The sequence below is a fragment of the Monodelphis domestica genome, chromosome 4 (assembly GCF_027887165.1).
Source record: "Monodelphis domestica isolate mMonDom1 chromosome 4, mMonDom1.pri, whole genome shotgun sequence".
NCBI classification, from domain to species: Eukaryota; Metazoa; Chordata; class Mammalia; order Didelphimorphia; family Didelphidae; genus Monodelphis; species Monodelphis domestica.
Genome location: NC_077230.1, coordinates 246,373,924 through 246,401,523, shown reverse-complemented (window position 1 = coordinate 246,401,523; position 27,600 = coordinate 246,373,924). Strand labels below are relative to the sequence as shown.

Below are 27,600 nucleotides of genomic sequence, written 5' to 3'. Positions count from 1 at the left end.
AATGCTTCTCCAATTTAAATGAATGGAAAGTATTCTTAGAAGTACTCTGTCATTCTATTTAGGCTAAAAGGAAGGGGCAGACAGACAGGGATGGAGGGAGAAGCAGTGCAAAGATGGGTATAGTGGTCAGGGCTAGAATTATAGCTGTTACTTTGGAAGATAAATGAACTAAAGTGCAATTTGTACTTTTTCTTCCTTAAATTCAAGAGACCCTATGGTTCTATGCAATATTTATTAAGCACCTATTCTGAGTCAGGAGCTAGGGCTAGCCCAAATTAATCCAGTTACTCACTAGGACAAGGCAGGATTGGGTTTTTTAAAAATTATCCACATTGAACTTCTTCTTACTCAGGATCTATAGGCTCCAAAGCTACCGGGAACATTTATTTGAATAATATTAACTATTTTGATTTTTTTCTGAAGCTTCTTCAGATTTTATTAGTTCAGTATGGAAATACGAGACAAATGAAACCTTCTAATCTATTTAGACCATTTATTTGAAAATAGTAATTTAATATTACATTATTCTTTATAATATTGACATACTCAGAGAAAAGGCTTAGAGGCAATTGCATGTAAATGACCACTTGAAAAAGTTTCAGGAAAAGTGCATTAAGGCTTATTTGTTTCAAAAATTATACAATAATTAGTCATTCTGAGCAATGGCAGTGACAGTGTAAACTTACAAAGCTGTTGAGAAAACAAGACATCTATACACACACACATACATACAAGCATATACAGATGTAAGTATACAATATAGCTTAGGCCACAATTAAGGAAAATAATGAATTCCCTGAAGTGGTCTCAAGTATTCAAATTTGCACTCTTCAAAGTTACAATCATGTAAAAGAACGTAATTGGTTCCAGCTCAATGGGAAAATGTGTGAGTTTTAAGTTTTAATAGTGTGGACACTTCAAGGGATTCATTATTTGTACTAATTGGGATCTGGCTATACATTCAAATAGAATTACCATTGTGAAGCAATAATTGAACTCTCCTTAATGAGATTTCTTTGTCTAATTCTATGGCATGATTAAATGGAAAGAGATAATTCACTTCATTTGAGGATTTTATTCCTGAGTACCTTTCTTTACCTTTACATAAATAAGTTCAACTTCCTCCCACGACTAGCAGCTTCAGTGCAGGTATGTGTTGAATTTCTATGGCTTATTGTATTTGCTTACCATAGTAGACAACTTATTAAGAATTATGGTTTTATTAACCACCAGTAGCCCTATAATACTCAATGGCCCATTTAAAATTGCTTCCAGAAAATGGTATTAAATGGGCTATATACTCTATGACTCAAGACTCTAAGAGTCCATTATCCATCTACATAAAATAGTTATTTTACAATTGCACACATTAGTGTTCATTCCCTTTTGAATGGTCCATCTGTACACAGGTATTATTTTGATATGGAATATCTCTTAGAAAATAAGTTTGGAATATAAAAAGGACTAATATAAATTATGCATACCAAAAAAGAAAACTATTTTAAAAGAGCAGCAGTTTGTATGTTAAAATACATATAAAATGACTACACTTCTTTAACGAAGTACTTTAACTATATAAAATACAAAGACACAGAAGGAGAATGGTGTCTTCTAAAAGTCTGTCCTTGTGATTTCAGAACCAGGTTAATACCACAAATAGAAAACTCCCAAAGTTGGCAATTTCGGCAAGATTGAGCTCATCAATGGCCAATTCCGAGGATTTAGGCTCAACAATAATTAAGTCCCAAATCTACTTTGCCTATCACTTTAGGCTTCCAAATTCCTAACTCCATCTCATGTGGTATATCACAGACATGATCTCACTTTGTGACAAAGAATGTGCAAGGCAGCCCTAGAAAATTGTTGTTCAAATTGATGGGGAAGCAGGGGCAGAAAAAGGGAAACTTGAAGGAACCTAGGAATTTCTTACAAATATTACATATCCAGCTAAAGTCTTGGTGCTCTGCTCAGTGGATTTGAAACATCATGGTTTAGCCACATTCCAAAGCCTTTAATGGGACCCCAGAACTCACTCATGAAATGAATGAAAGTTAAATTCAGAATTTGTGATGGCTACTCTATTATCTTCCATTTGAGTTTCATGGGAATACAGTATGCAAAATAGCCTGTACTGTACTTCTAGGGATGATAATGATGATGATGATGAAGACATTGATAACAATAATCACATGCTTCCTTCTCATGCTCTTTTCTTCCTAGAATATTTAAGTACTTCACCGACAGTTATTATTACCTTGATGATAAAAGAACAAAAATAGACAAGGAGTGGAGAGAAGTAGATATGAACAGAACACTATAAAAAGAAGTTGTGGAGAAGGATTAAAGAATTTTCATATTTCTTCCTATGATATGGGTTCCTGATCAGCAGGAATCAATCAAGCATCAGGTTAAGGAGGCAGTAAATAGTCTTCCTTGCAAAGATCTATCAAAAATCAAAAAATTTCAACTACAGTTTCATGACCTTGATCACCCCAGACCTTAGTAGCTTTGGCCTTCATAGTTATTTGGAGCTATCTCTCCTACCCCAGTCAAAGTGGAAAATTAGAAAAAAACCCAAAATGCCAAGATGCTAAGGGTACTAGAGTAAAATAATCTGATTATTTGGCACCAGCTTGATATCCAGAAATATATGATATCCTGGAATCTTATTTAGGAATTAGACTAATGCTTTCTCTCAATGTTTGCCAACTTAAGCTATACCCCCTTTGGAAAGACTTATACTTCACAAATATGAAAAATTGGTAATAGTCCTTGGAAATTTTTTTTAAAAGCCATGGGTTATAATGAGGTTAAGTCAGTTTTCAGATAGAAATACTTGCTTATCATGGAGGAATGGGGTTTTTCCACTTACAAAGATGATGCTACTCATTAACCATCAGAAAATCAAATCTAGATGGCCCATACCTTTGACCTGATCAACTCACCTGGCTCAAACAGTTAACTCACTCTCTGATGGCTCTTTATGATAACTGACATTTCTATAGTACTCTAAAATATGCAAAATCACTTTACTTGAATTATTTCACTTAAGCTTCACAACAACTCTGTGAGGTGGGTTACCATGGGTCATATTAGCCTTATTCTATGGATAAGGAAATTGAGGCTCAGAGAGATTAAATGACTTGCCCAAGGATGTGCAGCTAGTTAGAACCAGGGGTAGGACCTGAACACAGATATTCTTGGTTTCAGATCTAGTACAGTATCTGCTCCAGCATTCTATGCCTCCTAATTAGTCTAACTAAAGTCAGCTTCTTATATATAAATCACCAGCCTCCAACCCTAAAGGCATATCAGGTTAGTAAAAATGTTTTTCTTATATGGGGGAAATAATAGCTTATCATCATCATCATCATTATATCACCATAATCTCCATCATTTTAAGTAGTTATTAATAAAGCAGAACATGAGCTGTACTGGATGATTAATAAAGTTCATCTTTTGGGGAAGAAATTGTGAAGGAAAAGGAAAAAGAGAGGTTCAAGATTGGAAGCTGAATTGGAAATTAAAAGGTTAGGAAGATAAAGAAAACTAAGGATACACCACCCTCCTTGGCAGTCCCATTGAGGCAGGCAGGGAAGTGTGAGAACCTTTCAAAGAAACAAAAAAGAACACTTATCTCTAAGGGGCAAAAAAAAAAAAAACCCAAACCCAAACAAAAAACACAAGCCAGAGTTGTTTATGCTGAATCCAGAGAGCTGCAGGTGTGGGGAAAACCAGGGATTTGGGCTGCTTCAGAATAAGGACTGCTCAGACCAGATCTTTTGTCCTTGGTGCTTTCATGGTCACAATGCTATTTACAAAGACATTTAGCCTGGATCCTCAGTAACAATGGTTGGTTATTTTTTTTTAAGTTTATTCTCTTTATTGAAAAGGGGCCTCAGAGTTCTGACTCCTTGTCAGCTTCGTCCAGGTAGTACTCGTCATCTGTAGTGGTGTCGGTGTCAGATCCTGAATGCCCCACAACAGGTGCATCCTGATAGATGTTAAGCACCTCCCTGGGAGACAAACCATCTTTGGACATTTTGCCGGAGGTGAGCGATTCCGGTTTGTCAGCAGGATGATTCGCATCATCTGTTAGGAAGCCAGGGTTTTTAAGGAAATTTGGCCTCCACAGCCTCCCTTCTGTGAGGGACCTCTTGACATTCTCTAAGAAAGCCAGCTGCTGTTCCTTCCCAAAAATCCCATAGTCAATGGGTCTGGAGATGGAGCTTGTCGCCCTGGGACCACTGGCCCTAGCCCTGTCACTGCCCAGAGTCCAGGTGTCTTTTTCATCACAGGCAGAGAGCTCAGAAAAAGATCGGAACCTTCTTCCATGCCCACTTCGAACAGGAAATTCATCCCCAAGTTTCCCTCTGTCTGGGGCATTGTCAGAAAAAGTACATGCAGAAAAATGGCGCTCGCGCATTTTCTGAGTTTGGCTTATTTGTGGCTGGTTACTTGGCTCATTTATGTTTTTCAAGCTCTTGGAACGATAGAGATTCGAGTCAGGCTCCCATTCTTGGAGTGAGATATTTTTCTGCTGTGGCTGAGTACTGGGCGGCAAGATTCTTTTATCAGGAGCCTTGCATGCAGCCTTAGAGGGGAACTGAAGGCTCAGTCTCTTGAGATCATCAGAGAAATCCTTGGTCCCCGGGCTGGAAATCATGGGCTGGGTGGGGGTTTCATGCTCTGTTTTCAAACGTTGAGGGCATTTGCCTCTTTCCATTAGTATTGCATTTTCAAAGTTTGTGCTACTCGATGGTGATTCTGTTACATTCTCAAGTTTGTTCTTCTGTGGTTTGGAACTACTGGTCGTTGTCTTTTGCTCACTTCCATATGTGATGGGCTTCTGGATGGAATCCAAGGGAGGCTGGAGAGGGTTCTCAGTCTTACTCACTTCGGCTGTTGGGAGAGCAATGCTCTCAGACCCACTAGTGCCTGACTTCTTAGATTCGTGTGTAGATTCTGGGATCCCAAGGGTGGATTTGGCTGATGATGGAGCCATCTCTGGTGTGTTTTGAGGTAAGCTATTGGTACTGGAATTGACTTCTTCTTGTGGGAAAATGGTAGCAATGTGTCTTCTGGAGCTCATATCTTTTGTTGAGAATTTTCTGCTCACCTTGGACATAGCTGCCAGTTTTTGTTTAACAGAAGGTCTGTTTTTCCTTTTCTCTAGGTTGGTTTTCTCTTTGGTGCAATCCAAATTACACTTAATTTCATCGATTACCTTGGGAGGTGAATGCTGATCACAGGGCAGCCCCTGCATTTTCTCATTTGCCTTTGTGTTTGGGGCATCTTCTACTTCGGCCAACCTGCCTTTTTCTGTATTACTTCTCTTATCTGTATCTTTTTCTTGAGGTACTTCCTTTGGTTCCCTCAGTGACCTTTCTAAGTCAGGCTGACCCTTATGGTTCCTCTCCTCAGGCTGAAGTTTGACGGAATTGGAGGAGAGAGAGAAGTCTTTACTTTGTAAAGCAGAACATGTTTTTTCAATAATTTTTTGGTCATCTGTTTTCAGTTTACCATCAGCTGAGTCTGGCTGTGACTCTCTTACATTGTCATAGAAGGATTTAGCTCCAGATACTAAGTTCATTTTATCATTAACTTCTTCACCAGAATAATTTCTGCTTCCAATAGACATAGCATCTATGTTGCAAGGCCCACATTTTTCCAAGATTTCTCTTCTGCAAGGACTGTTACTAGCATCTCTCAAATGGGTCTGAATGACAGAAGGGCTCTCTCTTTCATATACTTTAATGGACTGTTTGGGATTTTCAAGCTTTCTTTCTCTAACAAGTTTATTATGAAGCTCTGTGGGAGAGACAGAGGCATACCTGCTATGATTCTGCCATTTTTCTTGTCCCTGTTGATGGCCAGGAATAAAAGAAAAGGTATCTACACTTTTGCTTTGCAAATCACCTGAGATTGTTTTAGCTGAAGGAGTCTTGGTAGGATTGCATTCTCCGCAAAGAGAAATGCCTCCAACCATTTCTTGTAATGTCTCTGCTGAGGGCTTCTCTGCCCCAGGATATGGACTATGTGGTGACTGAAAAAGAGCTCCTGTCTCAGTGTCCTGGGAGAAAGAATGCTTTCTCCATTGACACCTGCTAACAGATGCCTTCGCATAGGGAGAGACAGGTGTTTCTGGTAATGACTGCGCCGAAGAATTGAGTTGCTTCTTTGAAAAAGAAATAGGGAATGTTGCATCCTCTACTGTGGTTGATTCTGGGGATAAACTTATACTTTGTGTGTCACTTTTGAGGAAGTCACATAATTTTTTGTTGTGCTTCCGTGGTAAAGTATAATAGATGGAAACCACCTCAAGACGTTTTACATTGTCTTCATCACCAGAAATAGTGACTGTGCTTGTTGTCTTGTATTTGTGTAGAGGTTTTCCATTTTGCTTTTCTGACATGTCTGGAGAGGAAGATAAATGTTTTTCATCAGGGAGGAAGAAGGTATTTGCAAGATTATCTTTCTGGGAAGAAGCCATTTTGCTGTGATTTTCAGAGTGGACTTGAAAACTTTCTTCATGAGGATGACCTTTGGTTAGTTGTAAAGAATGTTTTTTAATTGATGGGCTGTTTTCCTGAGAGGTAGAGATCAACTCCTCAGGCCTTGGTGTTAGAATAAAAGGTTCTGTGTCTAAGCCATATTTATCCCTTCTGTCCACTCCATCTGAGGAACATGTCCCAAAAGGTCTGGTCCCTTTGATTTCAAATGGAGGGGGCCCTTTTCTAAAAGAAGCAGGTGCTATGTTTCTAATGTTTGTCGTTATCTCTTCAGGTGTAGACCTTAATGAGGAAGAGTTTACATTGACTTCAGGGCACCGCCTATTCGGTTCAGAAGAATTGGAATTATTTTTGTTTGAGAAGCATTTCTCTAGTGGATCTTTGATGTTTTTTATTTGGAATGGAGGGGGCCCCTTCCTAAATGAGGTGGACATTATCTTGTTTTCTAGTTTTTTGTTGTCATCGATTAGGAAACTGGTCAATTTTCTTGGGAAGGTACAGTAAATGTCAAGGGTCTCAAGAGACTGGGAATTACCCTGATTAGGAACTATGTCATTACTGTCATTACTTGCCTGTCTCAAGAAATTTCCTGATTTGCTTAACTTCTCAATATAGGATAATGAACGCCTTATTTTCCCTTTTTCTCTCCCCAAAGTGAAAGAATGGTCTGGATGGCACTTAGCAACATCCTTCAATTTGTGAATATCAAGTACCTGGATATCCCCACTAGCTTGGTTTTCTGAGGTGCTGACAGTTAATTGATCATTTTGATCCGTATTACCAGAACAGGCCTTTTCTTCACTTTCCCTTTTAGATGCATCTTTTCCCAGAAGACTTTTTTTTGAGAACATTTCCTCTTTTGCTAATACATTAGATGTGAAATTTAATGAAGTACCTGAGGGAGTTACTAAAGAAGCTAAGGAAGTGCTGTCAACAGGAAAAGATGATGGAAGACTTTGCCCATCATCTGGCAATAGATCTGGGGAGTGATCTGATGGGCCATGATGGTTTTCAGCAAACCTGGAACAATTGGTAGGAGGAACCAAAGCATTTTTCAATTGACCACCTTGCATATTGTTGGCATCTAAAACAAATGAGTCTCCTTTATATTGTGGGTTTCGATTACTGGCAGTTTCTAGTTTCCAGTCTTCATTTTTGATGTTGGAAATACCAACGTTGTTTTTTGCTGATTCTTGCTGAAAACCTTGATTTTGTTTGGGAAAAGATAATGTTGTTCTGTTTTCCTGAGAGAAAGGAAATGAAGTTCCTGAATCTGGTTTTCTTTCCATGGTAGAATCCTTTTCTTTTTTAAGTGCATTTGCTTTATCTTTGTTTGATATGTAGATTTTGGAAATATCTCTTTTGCCAAAGACTCCAGTTGGCTTTTTTGAAACTATGGAGACAGGTGCATTAAAAACAAATTTATTGCTGGAAAGGGTGGTTGAGTCCCTAGAAAGAGAAAGCTGATAATCAGGTGTTGTCTCCATAATAGTTGACTGAGAGACAATTGGTACTGTTTTATCTACCTGGCTTGTCTCATCAACCTTGTTTAGGTGCCCCATTTTTTCTGACATAGATTTGATCAAGTCTTTTTCAGGATTCAACTCAGTGATCCAAGTGTTTGACTGGTTTCTATTAACAGTGATAGAATCACCACTGGTTTCAATAAATTCTTTTTGGCTTCTTAAAGGGAAAGAGGCAGATTCATCAGGAGCATCCCTTTTGGGGTCCCATGACATAGTGGGAGCATTCTGGCAGTCAGAGTGTTGAAAGGTTTCTGTTCTATGTGGAATCTGGACTGAGGATGCCAAATTCTGAGTGGTTTCAGGTAAGTTGGTTTTTGAATTTGATTTTGCTTCCATTGGAGGCCACTTCTGTTGACTTCCTAGCATATCCAGTTTGACTTGACTCCTTGAGTAAATATCTGGGGCATTCCAGAATTTGTTTCCCATTGTATCCATGGAAGGTGTGGGCAAATGCTCATATTTTTCCTTTAAGTCTACTTGGGTACCATTATCTTGTGATAGGACTTCCATGTCCTCCGATACACATGTCTGAAAATTAAACTCTCTATGAATTGACTCTTTATTTCTAGAAAAATTTGCTCTCCAAGGTTGAGATGGTACAGGAATGCTATCATTATAGATAGCCGACACCTCATTTACATCAGTTGAAATCATTTCAAAGTCTCTGTTGGAAGAATTGAATTCTTTGTTTCTGTGATGAAAGTCAGATAAGGATGGAAACTCTTCTTTTTTATTCCAAAAAGGACTTTCTCCAAATTTTTGTAATCTTCTAGGACCCGTGGTATTGTAATAATATGACTGTGAGAATTTGTTTTCATGTTGGTGGAATGGAATGTTCTCAGAATTCTCAAATGACTCAGGACTGGTTGTTCTATCCCAAGGAGCATGTGGCCTTACACTTTGATATACATTACTGAAATGGTAAAATTTATTTCTCCCATTGCCTTGAGGCTGGTTAGGGTATGCATCCTGATGGACAGGATCAACTTCCATTGGGGATTCTGCCCTCAGAAACTCTTCTTGGTATTGAACATCTCCAGGAGTATATGACCTGTTCCATATAATAGATGACAAAGGAGTTCTCCTTGGACTCTGCTGATGGCTTCTTGGTAAAAAAACACTCTTCCTCTCAGAGTACGACGGTAGATGTAGGCTATTTGCTGTGAAATGTCCTAACGTGGGAGAAGCTAGTGGCTGTGTCCTATCAGAACACAGAGATGAACTGCCAAAGGTCTTGTATTCCTCTTGTGAAACTGTGTATTCTCTTGTACCATACATATCATAAATTGTTTTTGTTCTATAGGAGAAAGTTCTAAAACCTTGTCTGGGAGTGGATGGTCTTAGGATATCATAGATAGATGGATGAGAAATTTCTCCATAGTTATTCCCATGTCTTCCCATGAGATTGCCATTTCTGCTCCCAGTGTGATAAGAACTGGTCTGTGTTCTGAATCCATAGTGGATTGGTGTTCTGGTATTCCCTGGACTTAGGGCTTGTTCCTGAGCCAGTTTGTTGTCCAAGTCATCTAAAACTAAAAAGATAAAATTAGTTAAATCTTTTTTTTTATAAATCAATTACAAAGTTTTATGTTCATGTTTATTTATACAATGCCTTTTTATCAAAAAATCATTTACAGTAGCCATGTTCATTTAGGATTCAATATATATTCTGTCATCTTGAATGTAATTGAATGAGTTACATTCAATTTTATTGTTTTCAAGATATTTTGTTTTTTAAAAAGTAGAATGATAAAATATTGAGTGGCACATACCGGGATGAGATCCCTCCCAGCAAAAAAAGGAACTGTAATGTTTTCAGTAAGTACAGAAAGCTGTGTTATTCTAAGGATGAAGTAAGTAGACTGTTAGTCTTCTTAGTCTTCTAATTTGCTCTGGATTTTGTGTATTACTTTTTATGTAGAGTCTTGGTCCAGGACTTTCAAGATCCTGGCTTTGTTCTTTGCTATCTGGGTCACCTTAGTCAAGTGACAAACTTACTGGGGCTCAATTTCCTCATCAGTAAAATGAAGCAGCTTGAATAGATGACATCTAAGATCCATTCTAGCCTTGAATGTCTGGATTGAATTCTAGGTTCAATTCCACCCCTCTCCCTCAATCAGTTAGTTTACTTGGGGAAGTAACTTCATATCTCTGGGCCTCACTTTGTTCATCTGTAGAATGAGGGAGAAGAATATGATGATCTTTAAGGTACCTCTTCCATTTAAACTTCTATGATTGAGATTTCTCTTGCTTCTCTATTCTCCTCTTCCTTCACACATTTGGGACATTATAATTACAGGAAAAGAAGAGTAGTCCCTTGCCCCCTTCAACCTTGATCTGCAGTTTTTATTTTTGTTTTTAAAAAAATACTGAGCGCAATTCTGCCAGAATTTCACTATACTTTTAAAAATAGTTTTAAGACAAAAATAATTTTAAGAAAGAAACTTAGAGAAAGACATGAGTGATGTTTTCTTCCCTCTTTTCTTCTGTCTTAAAATCATATTTGACATATTTTCCTCCATGAATATATGTGAAGATTTATAGAAGAGGAAGAGAGTACTAGAATTAAAGAATCTTTGATTTGGCAGGGACCTTAAGGAACATCTAGGCCTCCATATCTAATGCGTGTCTCTTTAGAGTTATATCAAAAAGTAATCTTTTGGCCTCTGCTCACTCTTACATCTATAGTCATAAGAAATCAACAACCTCCTGAGGTCACCTATTCCTAATTAGACAGCTCAAATTATTAGGGATTTCTTCCTTACATTGTTCCAGACTCTGCTTTTCTGCCTTTTTTACCCATGGCTTCTAGATCTTCCTTCTGAAGCCACATACAAGTATGCTTATTTTTTCCTTTATATTTTTCCCTTTCCCATATATTGCCCTTTAAATATTTGATGAGAAGTATTAAGTTCCCAAGTCTTCAATTCTCTAAGTTAAGTGCTTGACCATTCTTCATATGCCATGCTTTGAGTTCCTTCAACATGCTGGCCACCTTATGGTTGGACGAACTGTAATTTGTCAATTAAAATTCTTAAAATGTGGTACCCAGTATGGATAACAATACTCCAAATGTGGTCTGAAAAATATGTAGAAGACTATAATGACTAACTATGTCAGCTCTAGTTCTCAACACTATGCTTTAATTACTATAACCCAAGATTATTTAGAATCTACAATTGATATTTTGAACCCAAATATAGGACTTTAAATTTGTCCTCATTAAATGCTATCTTTTTTTAGAATCAACCAGTTGTTTTATCCTAGTAAGCTCTTTAGGAACTTGTTTCTGTCATCTGATGATTTATCCATCCCCCGCATTTCATGTCAACTGAAAATAAGATAATCATGGCAGCAGGCACAGTAGGGGAAGTACTAGATCTAGAGTTAGGGGATTTAGGCTCAGAATTGGTTTTTGCCAGTGTAAGAGAAGAACTTGGAAAAGAAAAAGTCATTCATTACACCAGTTACAATTTGTGTGACCCAGAGCAAGTCTCCAAAGTGCCCTTAACTATAACAAGAAGGAATTGAATTAGATAACCTTAGAGGCTCCTTTGGTGTCTGTCTGTCTGTCTGTCTGTCTGTCTCCCTCCCATCCTATGATCCTAATGTCTTCAGTGCTGAGCCCTGGGACCCAAGGTATCCCATTACAGAGATCTCCCTCCAGACTGGCACACTGATTTGTTAATGAGAATTCTAAATTCAGCTACTTCTAAATCCACATAACAACTGTACTTCCATATGGTCCAGATTTCTCCTTTTCCTCAGAAAAAAAGATCCGGTTAAATGCCTTGCTGCAATCAGGTTAAAGCATTCTCTTGGTTTACCAGTTTAGTGGTCTGATAAAACATGGAAGTACTTTAAGATGTCAAATTTTCTGAACCACTGTGTTAAATATTTTAACATTTTGAAGTAACCTTTTATTTCCTACTGAGTAGGACTAGTACACTCATTTCTTCTAAGAAAATTTAATTTACAATGATTCCAACTGATAGAAAAATTAGGGGGTGTTAATTATTTTAATTATGAAAAAATTCCTTAATACAAAAAGCTTCATCTTAAAATTCCTTCCAATAGTGAGTTCCCCTTAGCACATTTAAAAATGACTATTTTGAAGAAAAAAATGATTTTGTTCAGTTAGGCATTTACTTTATTAAGTGAGCTACACCTGTAATTGAATTGGTGGAAATAAGAGGGATTCCTGTCACTGTTATTGCATTAAGGAAAATCCTGATGTGACTTGTCAAGTCCTCCCTGGACTTTGCCCTGGAGGCTATTTAAAGTGTTATAACTGGCAGTAGAGAACAAGGTTCTTAAGAGAAGCAACTAAGAAGTCTCCAGGGAACCATCACCATCATCATCATCACCATCATCATCATCATCATCATCATCATCATAGATAACATTTAAATAGCTCTTTAAGATTTGTGAAATACTTTTTTTTTAACCTTCCATCTTAGAATCAATACCAGGTATTGGTTCCATGGAAGAAAAGTGATAAGGGCTAGACAATGGGGGTTAAATGACTTGCCCAGGGTAACAGAGCTAGGAAGGTCAGTACCTCCTCTCTGTAGGCCTGACTCTTAAGCCACAGAACCCTGAGCCAACAAACTGCCCCCAAATTACTTTTAAAAAATCATTTTTAATCTTGAAATTGTAAATCTTTAAATGTAAAAATGTCTTGTAATAAAACATGTTATAAATAATTACCTCTTTACAACACTCCCTCCCAAAAACACTCCCTCCCAAAGTTACTGAAGATCATTATTAAGGGATAAACCTGTAATTCCATTAATGTAGGGAACTCCAAGTGAGGAAACTCCTTCCACCAATGCAGATCTATAACTTTTAAGTCTTAGAGGGTTGCCTAGGTTGCATTGAGAAGTTAAGGATCACATAGCCAGTTTGTCAGGGATCAAACTTGAACTCATGCCATTCTGACTGCAAGGCTGGTCCTCTATCACCCCACTGATGCCCCTCACCCAAGTCCATAAGGTTGTTTATCCAATATAAAATAAATGAGGTAAACAATCCCAAAAATATGAAACAAAGAAAAAAGAAAAAACAACATCCAAGTGTAGGCAGGACTTTGGCTTTTTTAGCTTTAAAACTGGCATCAAATTCTTTGCCTGTGAGATGATGTGGGGAAGGAAAAGAAGGTCTGAAATACCTGGAAATAAATTCTATTAACAAAATTAAAAATAACAAAACTAAATTCTTTTTGACATCTCGTGTAACCAGTTCATATGAGAATCATGGCAGCAGGCAGCATGGTACATACAGTGGGGAAAGGACCAGATCTAGAGTCACAGGGTTTAGGCTCAAAATGGGTTCCATAGAATTCAAGATTCATAGACTTTTTACTCACAACTCTGTGGAGAGCCAGAAGGTTCAGAACATCCCTGGTCTCCTTCTTTTTAGGTTTTTAAAAAAAAACAAACAAACCCAAATGGCCTTCTTCCATTGGTACCAGCCTCGCTCTCTGACCTCCTCTCTGGAACTCGCTTGACTCTCTCCTGAGTGCCAGTGGTTTACCTTTATAGACTAGGGGCCTGAGGTGACGTCATGAACTGAGGTGATGTCATTGCCCTGGTCTCAGGTCATTTCAGTTATTTCCTTAAGTTGAAATTGGTGAAAGACTCTAATACAAGCGACCCTTTCAGAGGGTGGGACTGTTCGTGAAACAGAAAACTATTTTGTATGCAGAGAGTATTACTCTGTGGGGCTTAAAAAACTTAGTCTCAATACTTTAAAGTTATACCATTTACAGGTTAATCATTTCATAATTATAAACAAGTTATTTCTTCCAGTAGATGCAGATTCTAATCAGAAGCAATAAAAGTCATTTAAGAATGCCTTTTGAATAGAGTTCTTCTCATGCTCCTGGGTTCACAGGATCACTGATTTAGAGCCAGAATGGATTAAATATTAAACATTATTACTACTGCATAGACTTTTAAAGAAATATTAGAGGACCTTTTCTGGAAATACCTACTTTGAATAGATATTAATCACAAGAAACATGTCTATATTTAGATGCTGTGTTTGTTGATCACTGGCAGGGGGAACTTCTAGGGAATAAATTCCTTTACCACTGCAGAAATGTACTTTTTGCTAGATGCCTAGAATACTGAGAGATTAAGTGATACGCAGGATCACACAGTCAGTATGGTTTCTTAGAAAGTGTGGCACCCAGATCTTCCTTGCTCAGGCTAATTCTCTTATCACGGTGCATTTCTTCTCAACTCTCCTTTTTTCATAAACATGCACACCAAACTTTTTTAGATAAAGGGCATCTGAACAATGCGCCAGAGACTCTTGACCTGGAAAGAACTTTAGACTATTTCATTTAGTCCTATATTTCACAGAGTAGAAAACCAAGGCCCAGAGCGATTTAATAATAGCTAGCATTTATAAGCCCTTTAAAGTCTGCAGGTGCTGTTTTTTGAGGCAGGTGCTGTTGTTATCCCAATTTTGAAGACAAGGAAATTGAGCTTGAGAGAGGTTAAATGATTTGCCTGGGATCACTTTATAAGGGCATGCTGGTAAATGTTTAACAAATGGCTTTATGAGAAGGGGGGAAAAAGTATACACATGACACACTTTTTAAGATTAATCTGCTTCACATCTGGTCATAGACACTTCCTAGCTTAACCCCGACTGCTAGCTTTTGCAGCTCTTCTGCTTTAGGATTGATACTAATACAAAAGGTAAGAATTAAAAAAAAAAAAAGATTAATCTGCAATATTAACATCTCTATCGCTTTCTTAAGCCAGAAATCAATAAATCAATTTAATCAATAAAATGATAAATCAAGCCCTGGTTAGCATTTGTATGACTTACAAGTTAATTAGTATTTGCCAGTTTCTGAAGTATAAATGCTATCAATGAAAATTTAACAATCAATTATAAAGAGCCAACAGGAGCATACTTCAGCCACAAAACCCTTAAGTGTCTAGGAGAGGACTTGAACTCAGATCTTTGGGACTCTAAGTCTAACCTGTTGAAATGTCCCATTGAAAATCATAAACAGGCAGGTTTAGCACAAAGGCCTGCTGATTCCTAGTCAAGCGACATGTGTACCATTCCAGGTTTGGCTACTCACCATGCACAGCCCCTTGGAATTTCCTTCCACCCCTCCCCCCCCTCAGAAAAGGGATTTATGGAGATACTTCTGTTCATAGACTTACCCTGAAAGAATTCATTCTCTAGCTGGGAAGCATCCCATGGAGGCATGCTGCTTCCTTCCCTCATTCCTATAGGCTTTGGGGTAAATGCTGTATTTGATGATTCAGTGTTCAATGGTGAGTTGTATATTCCAGCCTGTGAATTTTAAAGTGAAAAATCCAGGGTGACTTTAGGTCTTTTACAAACATATTTCTCCACCCAGAAGCCCACAGATGCAATTTCCAAGTTGAATATATTTCCATGTGGACTACTCTAAAAAAGAAGTAATTTTTGGAAATTTCCAAATTTCCAAAAAAACTTGGCCCTTAGACCATCGATATTTCCTAGATATAACATATTTTACACATACCATGTTTAATAATTTTTTTCTATTTGAAATTGATAATGAATCTCACTATATTGCCATTAACTTTTTTTTAGCCTTTACTTTCCATCTTAGAGCTGATATCACATATTGGTTCCAGAAGAGTGATAAGGGCGAGGGAAAGGGGGTATTAAGTGACTTGCCAAGAGTCACACAGCTAGGAAGTATCCGATCGTTTAGATCTAGTTTTAATTGTGTGGAGAGTGTTTTGTAGTCGTGTTCATATAGTTCCTGTGTTTGTCTTGGCAAATAGATTCCTGAATATTTTATATAGAGGGTGATTTTAATTGTTATTTCTCTTTCTAATTCTTGCTACGGGGATGTATTGGAAATATATAGGAATGCAGATGATTAATGTGGGTTTATTTTGTATCCTGCAACTTTGCTAAAGTTGTTGAGCTTTGAAGTAGCTGAAGCCAGATTTGAACCCAGAATCTCCCATCTATAGGCCTGACTCTCAAACCACTTAACCATTTAGGTGACCACACCATTCACTCTTATAATAAAAAATGCCATCATTCAATACTATCGAAAATAATAGCTTTCCCATAGATCCTTGGGCAGATAAGGAGTCATATTTTTCTTATTATAGGACTAACATAAATTAGCATAAGCTCTCTAAGGAGCACTAAAAATAGGTACAAAAGTCAGCCAGGCACTTTGCTAAGGGGTGGGGATTCTAGAAGAGTCAAAACAAGTCCTGCCCTCCAGGAGCTCACACTATAATGAGAGGGACAACGGCAAACAACTACACAAAACCTGTATGGAATTGGGACGTAATCTCAAAAGGAAACTGACAATGGCGGACGGGGCTGCATATAGACAAATTGGAAAGGCCCCCTTGCGGAAGCTAGAATCTGAAGGTAGCCAGAGAAGCCAGAGATGATGATGGAGGACATTTCCAGGGACAGGAGACAGCCAATGAAAAGGTACAGATTCAGGAGGCAAAGAGTGGCATCTAAGGAACAGCGAGCAGGCCAGTGGAGGCATTGGAGAAGGGAATTAAGTTTATGAAAACCAAAATTTAGGAAGGGGCTGGCCAGGTTGTGAAAGGCTACACAAGTCAAAGAGGATACTTTATATTTGATTCTGGAGGTCAAGGAAGCCACTGGAGTTTACAGACTAGAAGGTGACCCAGACAGGTAGACCTGTGCTTTAGGAAGATGATGCTCAATGGAAAATGAACCAGAGTGAGGAGCGACTTGAGACGAGGCGGCCACCCAGTAGGCTATTGCCATAATACAGTATGAGGTAATAAGGGCCTATACCAGGACTGGCTGTACCAGAGAGGCTTTGAAGGTAGAAATGACAGATTTGGGAATAGATTGTACTGTGGGGTGAGTTCCAGTGAGGAGTTGGGCAAGACGGGGAGGAGTTGATGTTGATAGCAATAGGGAAATGGGAAAGAGGGAAGTTTGGGGAGAGAGGTGTATTATGTTTTGGACATGTTGAGCTTGAGATATCAATGGCCATAATTCCCAGTGTATAGCTAGAAATTCTTGAACCCCTAAAAACTACCCAGAATTCCTTTCTGTATTACCTAGAATCCTTTTCCCTTTTCCTGGGTCCTCATGTTTGTGTGATTGGTTATAAATTGGCTGTAGCTCCTCCCTCCTCCTCTCTTCTCTCATGAGTAGGCTGGGTTGTTTAGGTAGCTTTTACTCCAATTGTTATTAATAAAACTTTTAAAATATAAAAATTATTGAATATTAATTTAAAAACCCACACCAGACTGGTTGTAAGAACCGTGTCCAGGTACTGGTGCCAAGGTCCAAAGGTCCAAGAGAAGAGCTAAGGAGATTTCAAAGGAATGGAAGAACAAAAACTAGGGAATGAAATAGAAAACGTATCCTGATATAGAGATGGGGTAGGTATAATTTCATGAGGACAGTGATAGCTGAGATTGCTCCTGGGTGTTTCCTCTTAATCCCTTTGCTGTTCATCCTTCTGACCTTGTCTTTTCTTATTGTCATAAAGGGATAAACCCTAGAAGCACCCTACGTTCTTTGAGAGGGCAGCCCAGTGCCAGGCACATAGTGGTACTTGCTCATGTAACCCCTAGCCTAAAGCCCAGTGCTATGGGACTTTCCTTTAATGGGGTGGATGAAGGTTCTGCCCTATGTGTCGGGTAGACAAAGTTGTGTTGACACTGAGAGATTCAATTCTATTCAATCCCCACTTTGGAACTGGTCAAGCTTCAAGTTTTCTTGCTCTGGTGTAGTATCCAGCAAGGGGCAGCTAGGTGGCACAGTGGATAGTGTAAGGCTTGAGGTCATGAAGACTCATCTTCCTGAATTCAAATATTGACTTTGGGCAAGTCACTTAACCTTGTTTTCCTCCATTCTTAATTTGTAAAATGCTGGAGAAGGAAATGGCAAACCACTCTAGTATCTTTGCCAAGAAAGCCCCAAATGGGGTCATAAAGAATCAGACATAACTTAAAATCAACTGAACAACAACACAGTATTTAGTACTGTCATGGGAGGAGATCCAGGGATGATTCCAAGTTGAGGAAGGAATATCTAGGTGATGACACCCCAGATAAATGTTTCTGTTTGCAGATGACATTATGTTGCTTGCATCAGACCCTGGAAAACATCAGAGCCTCCTAGAGAAGACTCTTAATCCCTCAAAATAGTTTGGTTTAACTATCCACACAGGAAAAATAAATGGATGAGGAATGCCCACTGTTTGCATTATGATATACATGGACGTGAGGGATTCTCCACAGGTAATGAGATCCCTATAGAGCTGTTTTGGAGAGGGAAAAGACTGGAAGAAAGGAACCCAAAGAGGATACTATTACAGTAGTCCATGTGAACAAGACTCTAACAAGAGTCTTAATGAAGATGGTGGACATGTGAATGGAAAGGAATGTCTAAATACAAAACATGACCAAGGTAGATGAATGTGACTTAGTAACTGATTAGATATCTGGTAGGGGGAAGAATAGGGAAGAATCAAAGATGAGCCTAGGACTGGGCTAGTTATTGGGCTAGGAGTTACTGGAAAGATTAAAAAACAGGTAAATTAAAAGGAAGTGGAAAGATGAGGAGGAAAAATGATGAATTGTTCACTTTGGGACATATTGGATTTTAAGTTCCATTGGCACACTATAAATGAAGATGTCCACGAAGCAGTTGCAAATGTAAGACCAGTCTTAGATCCAAACATACATCATCCATTTGGAAGTAAAAATCAAAGCCATAGGAATGGATTAAATGAAGAAAAGAGAATAGAGAGAAGAAAAGAGGAAGTGAGGACTGTCTTGGGACATAACTCATGATGAAAGAGACTTCAGAGGTCACTTAGTCCAAATCTCTAATTTTATGGAAAAGGAAATTGAACTTCAAAGAGTTAAATGACTCAACCAAGGACATTCAGGAAGAGGCAGAGCTGGGATCTGAAGTGGAAGGAATACCTCTACAGATATCCTTCCTCTCAGAGAGTCCCCTACCAGTTCTAGGATTTTATGACCCTATCACCTCAGACATGATTGGTCAAACATCTTATTATGAAGTAACCCTGGAATCTTTGTAAACATCTTTGGGCAGCCAAACCTGCTGAACAGATACCAGAGTTAAGATTTACTGATAATATCAAATCCTTTGGGAAAGCTAACAAATTAATTTTAGAGGAGTAACTGTAAATTTCCTTTATCTTCTATATGGAAAGTTCTCATTTATCAATCCACCTTGTGGGTCCCAAAATATGGCATAAAACCATACTATCAGGTATTGGTATATAAAGAGCAATATGGTGCACCTGGCCATGGAGCCTTGGATCAGCCAGTGATAGAGAGGAGTGCCTGGCAGGAGATGTTTCTAGCACTTAGCACATGTGTCATATATAGCATGTACTTAATAAATGTTTGTTAACTTAAATAAAGACAATAAAGAAAATCCCTCTACCAATGCAGACTGACACCTTCTCTGTTACTAAAATTATAAAGCTTCCTAGGGCAATGGTATCAAACTCAAATAGAAACTCAAGTATCTCTGTGGTCGATATATTGACTTAGTTTTAAAATGTAATATTACCTATGTTTTACTTATTTTGTTAAATATTTCCCAATTAGATTTTTTAAAAAATCTTTATCTTGTACCTTAGAATCAATATTGTATATTTGGGACCCACAAGGTAGATTGACAAATGGGACCTTTCCATAGAGAAGATAAAGGAAAACTACAGTAATTCCTCTAAAATTAATTTGTTGACTTTCCCAAAGCATTTGAGATTATCGGTAAACCCTAACTCTAAAATCTGTTTAGGTGATATCCCCTATGTATGGTGGTATCCTGGAGCTATGTGCATCAGACCATTTTTACATTAAATTTTTTCTTGGTAGAAATCATAGAAACAATTAATAATTTCATCAAGGAAAATGACAATGGCGAAACATCCTTTCAAACCTTTTGGGATGCAGCCAAAGCGGTAATCAGAGGCAAATTCATATCCCTGAAAGCTTATATTAACAAACAAGGGAGAGCAGAGATCAATCAATTGGAAATGCAATTGAAAAAACTCGAAAGCGATCAAATTAAAAACCCCCAGCAGAAAACCAAATTAGAAATCCTAAAAATTAAGGGAGAAATTAATAAAATCGAAAGTGATAGAACTATTGATTTAATAAATAAGACAAGAAGCTGGTACTTTGAAAAAACAAACAAAATAGACAAAGTACTGGTCAATCTAATTAAAAAAAGGAAGGAAGAAAAGCAAATTCACAGCATTAAAGATGAAAAGGGGGACAGCACCTCCAATGAGGAGGAAATTAAGGCAATCATTAGAAATTACTTTGTCCAATTATATGGCAATAAATACACCAATTTAGGAGAAATGGATGAATATATACAAAAATACAAACTGCCTAGACTAACAGAAGAGGAAATAGAATTCTTAAATAATCCCATATCAGAAATTGAAATCCATCAAGCCATCAAAGAACTTCCTAAGAAAAAATCCCCAGGGCCTGATGGATTCACCTGTGAATTCTATCAAACATTCAGAGAACAGTTAATCCCAATACTATACAAACTATTTGACATAATAAGCAAAGAGGGAGTTCTACCAAACTCCTTTTATGACACAAACATGGTACTGATTCCAAAACCAGGCAGGTCAAAAACAGAGAAAGAAAACTATAGGCCAATCTCCCTAATGAATATAGATGCAAAAATCTTAAATAGGATACTAGCAAAAAGACTCCAGCAAGTGATCAGAAGGATCATTCACCATGATCAAGTAGGATTCATACCAGGGATGCAGGGCTGGTTCAACATTAGGAAAACCATCCACATAATTGACCACATCAACAAGCAAACTAGCAAGAACCACATGATTATCTCAATAGATGCAGAAAAAGCCTTTGATAAAATACAACACCCATTCCTATTAAAAACACTAGAAAGCATAGGAATAGAAGGGTTGTTCCTAAAAATAATAAACAGTATATATCTAAAACCAACAGCTAATATCATCTGCAATGGGGATAAACTAGATGCATTCCCAATAAGATCAGGAGTGAAACAAGGATGCCCATTATCACCTCTACTATTTGACATTGTACTAGAAACACTAGCAGTAGCAATTAGAGAAGATAAAGGAATTGAAGGCATCAAAATAGGCAAGGAGGAGACCAAGTTATCACTCTTTGCGGATGACATGATGGTCTACTTAAAGAATCCTAGAGATTCAACCAAAAAGCTAATTGAAATAATCAACAACTTTAGCAAAGTTGCAGGATACAAAATAAACCCACATAAATCATCAGCTTTTCTATATATCTCCAACACAGCTCAGCAGCAAGAACTAGAAAGAGAAATCCCATTCAAAATCACCTTAGACAAAATAAAATACCTAGGAATCTATCTCCCAAGACAAACACAGGAACTATATGAACACAACTACAAAACACTCACCACACAACTAAAACTAGACTTGAACAAATGGAAAAAACATTAACTGCTCATGGATAGGACGAGCCAATATAATAAAAATAACCATCCTACCCAAACTTATTTATCTATTTAGTGCCATACCCATTGAACTACCAAAATACTTCTTCACTGATTTAGAAAAAACCATAACAAAGTTCATTTGGAAGAACAAAAGATCAAGGATATCCAGGGAAATAATGAAAAAAAACACATATGATGGGGGCCTTGCAGTCCCTGACCTAAAACTATATTACAAAGCAGCAGTCATCAAAACAATTTGGTACTGGCTAAGAAACAGAAAGGAAGATCAGTGGAATAGACTGGGGGAAAGCGACCTCAGGAAGACAGTATACGATAAACCCAAAGATCCCAGCTTTTGGGACAAAAACCCACTATTCGATAAAAACTGCTGGGAAAATTGGAAGACAGTGTGGGAGAGACTAGGAATAGATCAACACCTCACACCCTACACCAAGATAAATTCAAAATGGGTGAGTGAATTAAACATAAAGAAGGAAACCATAAGTAAATTGGGTAAACACAGAACAGTATACATGTCAGACCTTTGGGAGGGGAAAGGCTTTAAAACCAAGCAAGATATAGAAAGAATCACAAAATGTAAAATAAATAATTTTTACTACATCAAACTAAAAAGCTTTTGTACAAACAAAACCAATATAACTAAAATCAGAAGGGAAACAACAAATTGGGAAAAAATCTTCATAGAAACCTCTGACAAAGGTTTAATTACTCATATTTATAATGAGCTAAATCAATTGTACAAAAAATCAAGCCATTCTCCAATTGATAAATGGGCAAGGGAAATGGATAGGCAGTTCTCAGATAAAGAAATCAAAACTATTAACAAGCACATGAAGAAGTGCTCTACATCTCTTATAATCAGAGAGATGCAAATCAAAACAACTCTGAGGTATCACCTCACACCTAGCAGATTGGCTAACATAACAGCAAAGGAAAGTAATGAATGCTGGAGGGGATGTGGCAAAGTAGGGACATTAATTCATTGCTGGTGGAGTTGTGAATTGATCCAACCATTCTGGAGGGCAATTTGGAACTATGCCCAAAGGGCGACAAAAGAATATCTACCCTTTGACCCAGCCATAGCACTGCTGGGTCTGTACCCCAAAGAGATAATGGACACAAAGACTTGTACAAAAATATTCATAGCTGCGCTCTTTGTGGTGGCCCAAAACTGGAAAATGAGGGGATGCCCATCAATTGGGGAATGGCTGAACAAACTGTGGTATATGTTGGTGATGGAGTACTATTGTGCTAAAAGGAATAATAAAGTGGAGAAGTTCCATGGAGACTGGAACAACCTCCAGGAAGTGATGCAGAGCGAGAGGAGCAGAACCAGGAGAACATTGTACACAGAGACTAATACACTGTGGTATAATCGAACGTAATGGACTTCTCCATTAGTGGCGGTGTAATGTCCCTGAACAACTTGCAGGGATCCAGGAGAAAAAAACACCATTCATAAGCAAAGGATAAACTATGGGAGTGGAAACACCGAGAAAAAGCAACTGCCTGAATACAGAGGTTGAGGGGACATGACAGAGGATAGACTCTAAATGAACACTCTAATGCAAATACTATCAACAAAGCAATGGGTTCAAATCAAGAAAACATCTAATGCCCAGTGGACTTACGCGTCGGCTATGGGGGGTGGGGGGGAGGAAAAGAAAATGATCTATGTCTTTAACGAATAATGCTTGGAAATGATCAAATAAAATATATTTAAAAAAATTTTTTTTTCTTGGTGATTTAAAAAATTCTTAAAGGTTCAATGATCACTTCTATGAAGATGACTCCCAGATCTATCTATCTATCTATCTATCTATCTATCTATCTATCTATCTATCTATCTGTCTGTCTGTCTGTCTAACATCTTAGTTTATCTTCTGAATTCCAGTACCATCCCACTAACTATCCACTGAAAATTTATACCTGGATGTTTAATAGGAAACTCTAATTCAGCATGACTGAAACATGATGCAATCTCTATTCTTCAAAACCTCTCTTCCTTCTCTATTTCTGTAACTTCTAACCATCACCCTTCTAGTCATTCAGATTAGAAAACTTGGTCACCTTTTATTAATCTCAACTGTTAAATGGGGATAAACTATATTACCTACTTTACAGAGTTGTTATAAAGAACAAATGAGAATTTGTAGCACAGTGCCTGGCATAGTAGGGACTTAATAAATATGTGTTCCTTTCTCCTTCCCTTTGATTTTTTCCCTCCATCACTCCTGTAATCATTTGCCAATCTTATAGATTCTACCTTCTCTCCACTTAGCTGCTGCCCTAGTGACAGGTCTTTATTGCTCCCCTCTCACATTATTGCTATAGCTTTCTATCTCTTTTCCCCCCAGGTTCTCCTTTCTTGAGCCTTTCCTCCACACAGCTTCCAAAGTCATATTCCTAAGTGCCAAAATATGTCACTCTTCTGCTCAAGGAGATCCTATGATTTCCTCTTGTTGCTAGAATAACATACAAACTGGTCCTCTATTTGGCTATTAAAATCATTCACAGTCTGGCGCCTCCCTACCTTTCCAGTCTTATTGCACATCACTTTCCTTTATGCACTGTCTAGTCCATCCACACCAGTCTACTTGCTGTTCTCAGAAGCTACTATTCTATTTTCTATCTTTATGCCTTTGCATAAGCTACATTTGCATACCACACTAGCCCTCCTACAGAGAATGCACTCCCCTTTCACCTCTCATAGAATTCCTAGATTCCTCCCAAACTCAATTAGAATGATACCTCATACAAGAATCTAGTCTTGATTTCTCTTTACCCACCCCAATGCACCACTGTTGCTAGTGTCCTCCCTTAGAAATTTCTTTCTATGTATTTTATATTTGCATTAGAAATTACTTGCTATATATTTTATATTTATTTAATTTGTACATGTGATTTCATAGACTTTTTTTTTAGAAATTTCTTTCTATGTATTTTATATTTGCATTAGAAATTACTTGCTATATATTTTATATTTATTTAATTTGTACATGTGATTTCATAGACTTTTTTTTTATCTGCCTTCGATTTATTTCTAGAGTTTAGCATAGTTCACTGCCTATCTTGGCCACTTAATAAATGCTTGCTGAGTTGCACTTAACTGAGACCCCAATATTACAAAGTAGTAAGAGGAGGCAGCATATCATAGTGGAAATGATATTGAATTAGAAGTAAGCAGTCCTAGTTTTGAGTCTACACTTTACTACATAGTTGGGCTTTATGTCTTGGGGCCTCAGTTTCCTCAATTATAAAAGGAGAAAGTTGAAGCTTGTTATTCTCCAATAGCCCTTTCTGTGCTAACCAGCCTCACTTTTGCTTAGAGGTCAAAGAAAACACCTTCTGTTTATTCTTACTAAAAATAGATAGTTGTGTGACTCTGGGCAAGCCACTTAACCCCCATTGCCTAGCCCTTACCACTCTTCTACCTTGGAACCAATACACAATATTGATTCCAAGATAGAAGGTAAGGGTTAAAAAAATAATTACACCCATTTGTGGCTTCGGATTTGGATACAATGATAATCAGTGGAGCAAAATATGCACTGTGGGAATGCTGGGGCATATTCCTGGTAGATTAGGTCTCCTCTCTTACCAGGAAGCTTTTTGGGGTGCCAGGAACTAAAAAACCTGAGCTCTTTTTGAGATTCCCAGTAGATTAAAAACAACAACAACAAAACCTAGAGTGGCCACAGGTGATAACTAATATATGTCAGTTTAATTGTTGAGGTTGAGCTTTCTCTCTTTTACAGTCTATTAACTGTGCATTCATTATTATAGCTAAAAGAGAAGCCTACTGCAACAGGGGATCTTTGGACTCATTTGGAAGAACTGTGCCTGGTAAAGTAAATGTTTTAAAACTGGGTTATGGGGAATCCAGTTTGAATAATTAGTTGACCAAGAATAACATCAGTTCTGGCTAGCATTATACCAAAATCCTGACAGTAACTTTACTTTCTGGATTTAAGACAATTCAACATAAAAGACAGCCAACAACTTACCCCAGTGGTTCCCTTTACAGTAACAGATGTTCTGGGAAAGCCATCGTATCTGTGGAAAGAAATTGAAATTATTTCTTTAAAGATGAATCTGGGGAGGAGGTTAATTATTAAAAGAAAGGCTTTATATATGCCAAAATGTTCATAGAAACATTTTTTTTCGTATTAGTAAAGAACTGGAAACAAATTAGATGCTTATCAACTAGGCAGTAGCTAAAGAAATTGTGGTACAAAAATACTGCCCTGATGATGCATATGAAGATGAAATGATGACCATGAAGACTAGAGAGGCACAGGAAAACATGTGAACTGAGGTAAAGTGAAGTAAGCAGATCCAAGAAAATAATATGCAAAATGGCTACAGCCATGTCAACAGGAAGAACAAAAAACTCCATCACCCCCAAAAGTAAACACAATGGATATAAAAATACAGCTTTTTTCTTTGCAGAAGGGACTTTACATATAATGTTGGGGTTTTTTGATAATTTTTGTTTGATTTGTTTTGTTTGATTAATTCTTCTAAACTGCCTTTTCTCTCTCTCTTTAAAAAATGTTTTTTCTTTTTCTTTTTAAACTATTTAGCCCAAACTGGACATTCAGAAGCCATTCAGGGGTCAGACCCACTGCTGATCTGCATGGAGACGTTAATATGTTCTGTTTCCAACCTGGGTTGGTTTGCTCCTCCTTATGTAGCCATATGGCCTCGAACTTCCAGTGACTCACTGCACTTGTGCCTTAGTGCAGACACTCAATCAGCTTTAATTGATTAAATTAACTTATTTGTCATAAGTGAAGACTCTCTAGTAGAAGGAGAGTAATGAAGGTAATGTAAAAAAAATATATCAATTAAAATTTAATTTAAAAAATGAATCTATGATTAAAAGAAGGAAAACAAACATTTCATCTGCCTCTATAGATAGAAAAAATATTTTCCTAGAAGTTGTTTTCTAGGAAGACATTACATGATTTAGAGCAGAATAATAATAGTAATGATATTTCTAATAATTAGCATTTATAAAATACTTAGTATGCACCTGGCATTATTCTTAGAGTTTGTGGGTCTTAGTTAAAATAATTTATAAATATTATCTTATTTGATCTTTATGGAAACCTTAGAAGTTAGGTATTTTATTATCCTTATCTACAGCTGAGGAAAGCCTTGCCCAGGGTCATACAACTTGCAAGTATCTGAGATTGAGTTTGAAAATCAGGTCTTTCTGACTTTGGACCCAACATCCTATTCACTGTGCCACCTTGCAGATTAGGGCATTACTTAAAAAACATTTTGGACAGTTTCTTTATAATTACTTAAAACTGAGAAGATGGATAGTTATCAAGTGTATAGCAAAAAATGATGGTCACCAAAAGCTGGTACCATCAAGAAGAGTCAAGAAATGAGGGGGTTACCATATTGGCCGAGAGAGGGAACTACTGAAGATATAATTTATCTATTTTTTAGAAAAGCAATTGACAGTTTCTCATGATATTCTTTTGGACAAGACAGAGAGATGTCATCTAGATGATAGCATGGTTTTGTCATCGGGGATAACAGATAATGCAGGAAGATTCGGAGCTGCTCGAATGACTGATTCCAAAGACTAGACGTCTGGGAAGGCAATCCTTAGTAGAGTGGCTCATGGCTCCGTGCTTAGAGCTGTTTTGTATAATATTTCCACTAATGACTTGAATAAAGGCAGAGATAGATGGTGTGCTTACTTATTGGCTTTTTAGTTGATAAAAAGCTGGAAGGCATCACTAACACTGGTTGAGAGGATTCAAAAAGATCTTGAGAGGCCCAAATTTTGTGAGAAACTTAATAAGGATAAATGTGAAGTCCTTGAGTTAGTCAGTTTGACAAGGACAACATGGATAGTTGCTAATTTTTTCAAGATCTAGAGTGAGGGCAGTGAAGTGGCTCAGTAGATAGAGAACCAGGCTTAGAAATAGAAAGTCCTGCATTCAAATCCTAGCTGTGTGACCCTGGGCAAGTCACTTAACCCCCATTGCCTGACCCTTACAGTGGTA

At 37.6% G+C, this 27,600-nt stretch overlaps 1 protein-coding gene and 1 long non-coding RNA gene across 4 annotated transcripts in view; one reads left to right on the top strand and one right to left on the bottom strand.

The window, feature by feature from the left end:
- Window positions 1-479: 479 nt before the first annotated feature.
- Window positions 480-27,600, bottom strand: part of EXPH5 (exophilin 5) — a 119,820-nt gene continuing 92,699 nt past the window's right edge. For all 3 annotated transcript variants that reach the window (XM_007494875.3, XM_007494874.3, XM_016433873.2), the window contains 3 exons: window positions 25,579-25,627; window positions 15,229-15,361; window positions 480-9,570 (listed from right to left, as the gene is read on the bottom strand). In XM_007494875.3, coding sequence (XP_007494937.2) covers window positions 3,899-9,570; window positions 15,229-15,361; window positions 25,579-25,627 — 5,854 coding nt within the window. In that variant the 3' untranslated portion in view covers window positions 480-3,898. The remainder of the gene's footprint in view (window positions 9,571-15,228; window positions 15,362-25,578; window positions 25,628-27,600) is intronic.
- LOC103099998 (uncharacterized) lies at window positions 14,538-26,459 on the top strand. Its single transcript, XR_467926.3, has 3 exons — window positions 14,538-14,748; window positions 25,358-25,417; window positions 26,158-26,459. It is a non-coding gene; the product is annotated as an uncharacterized LOC103099998 (long non-coding RNA).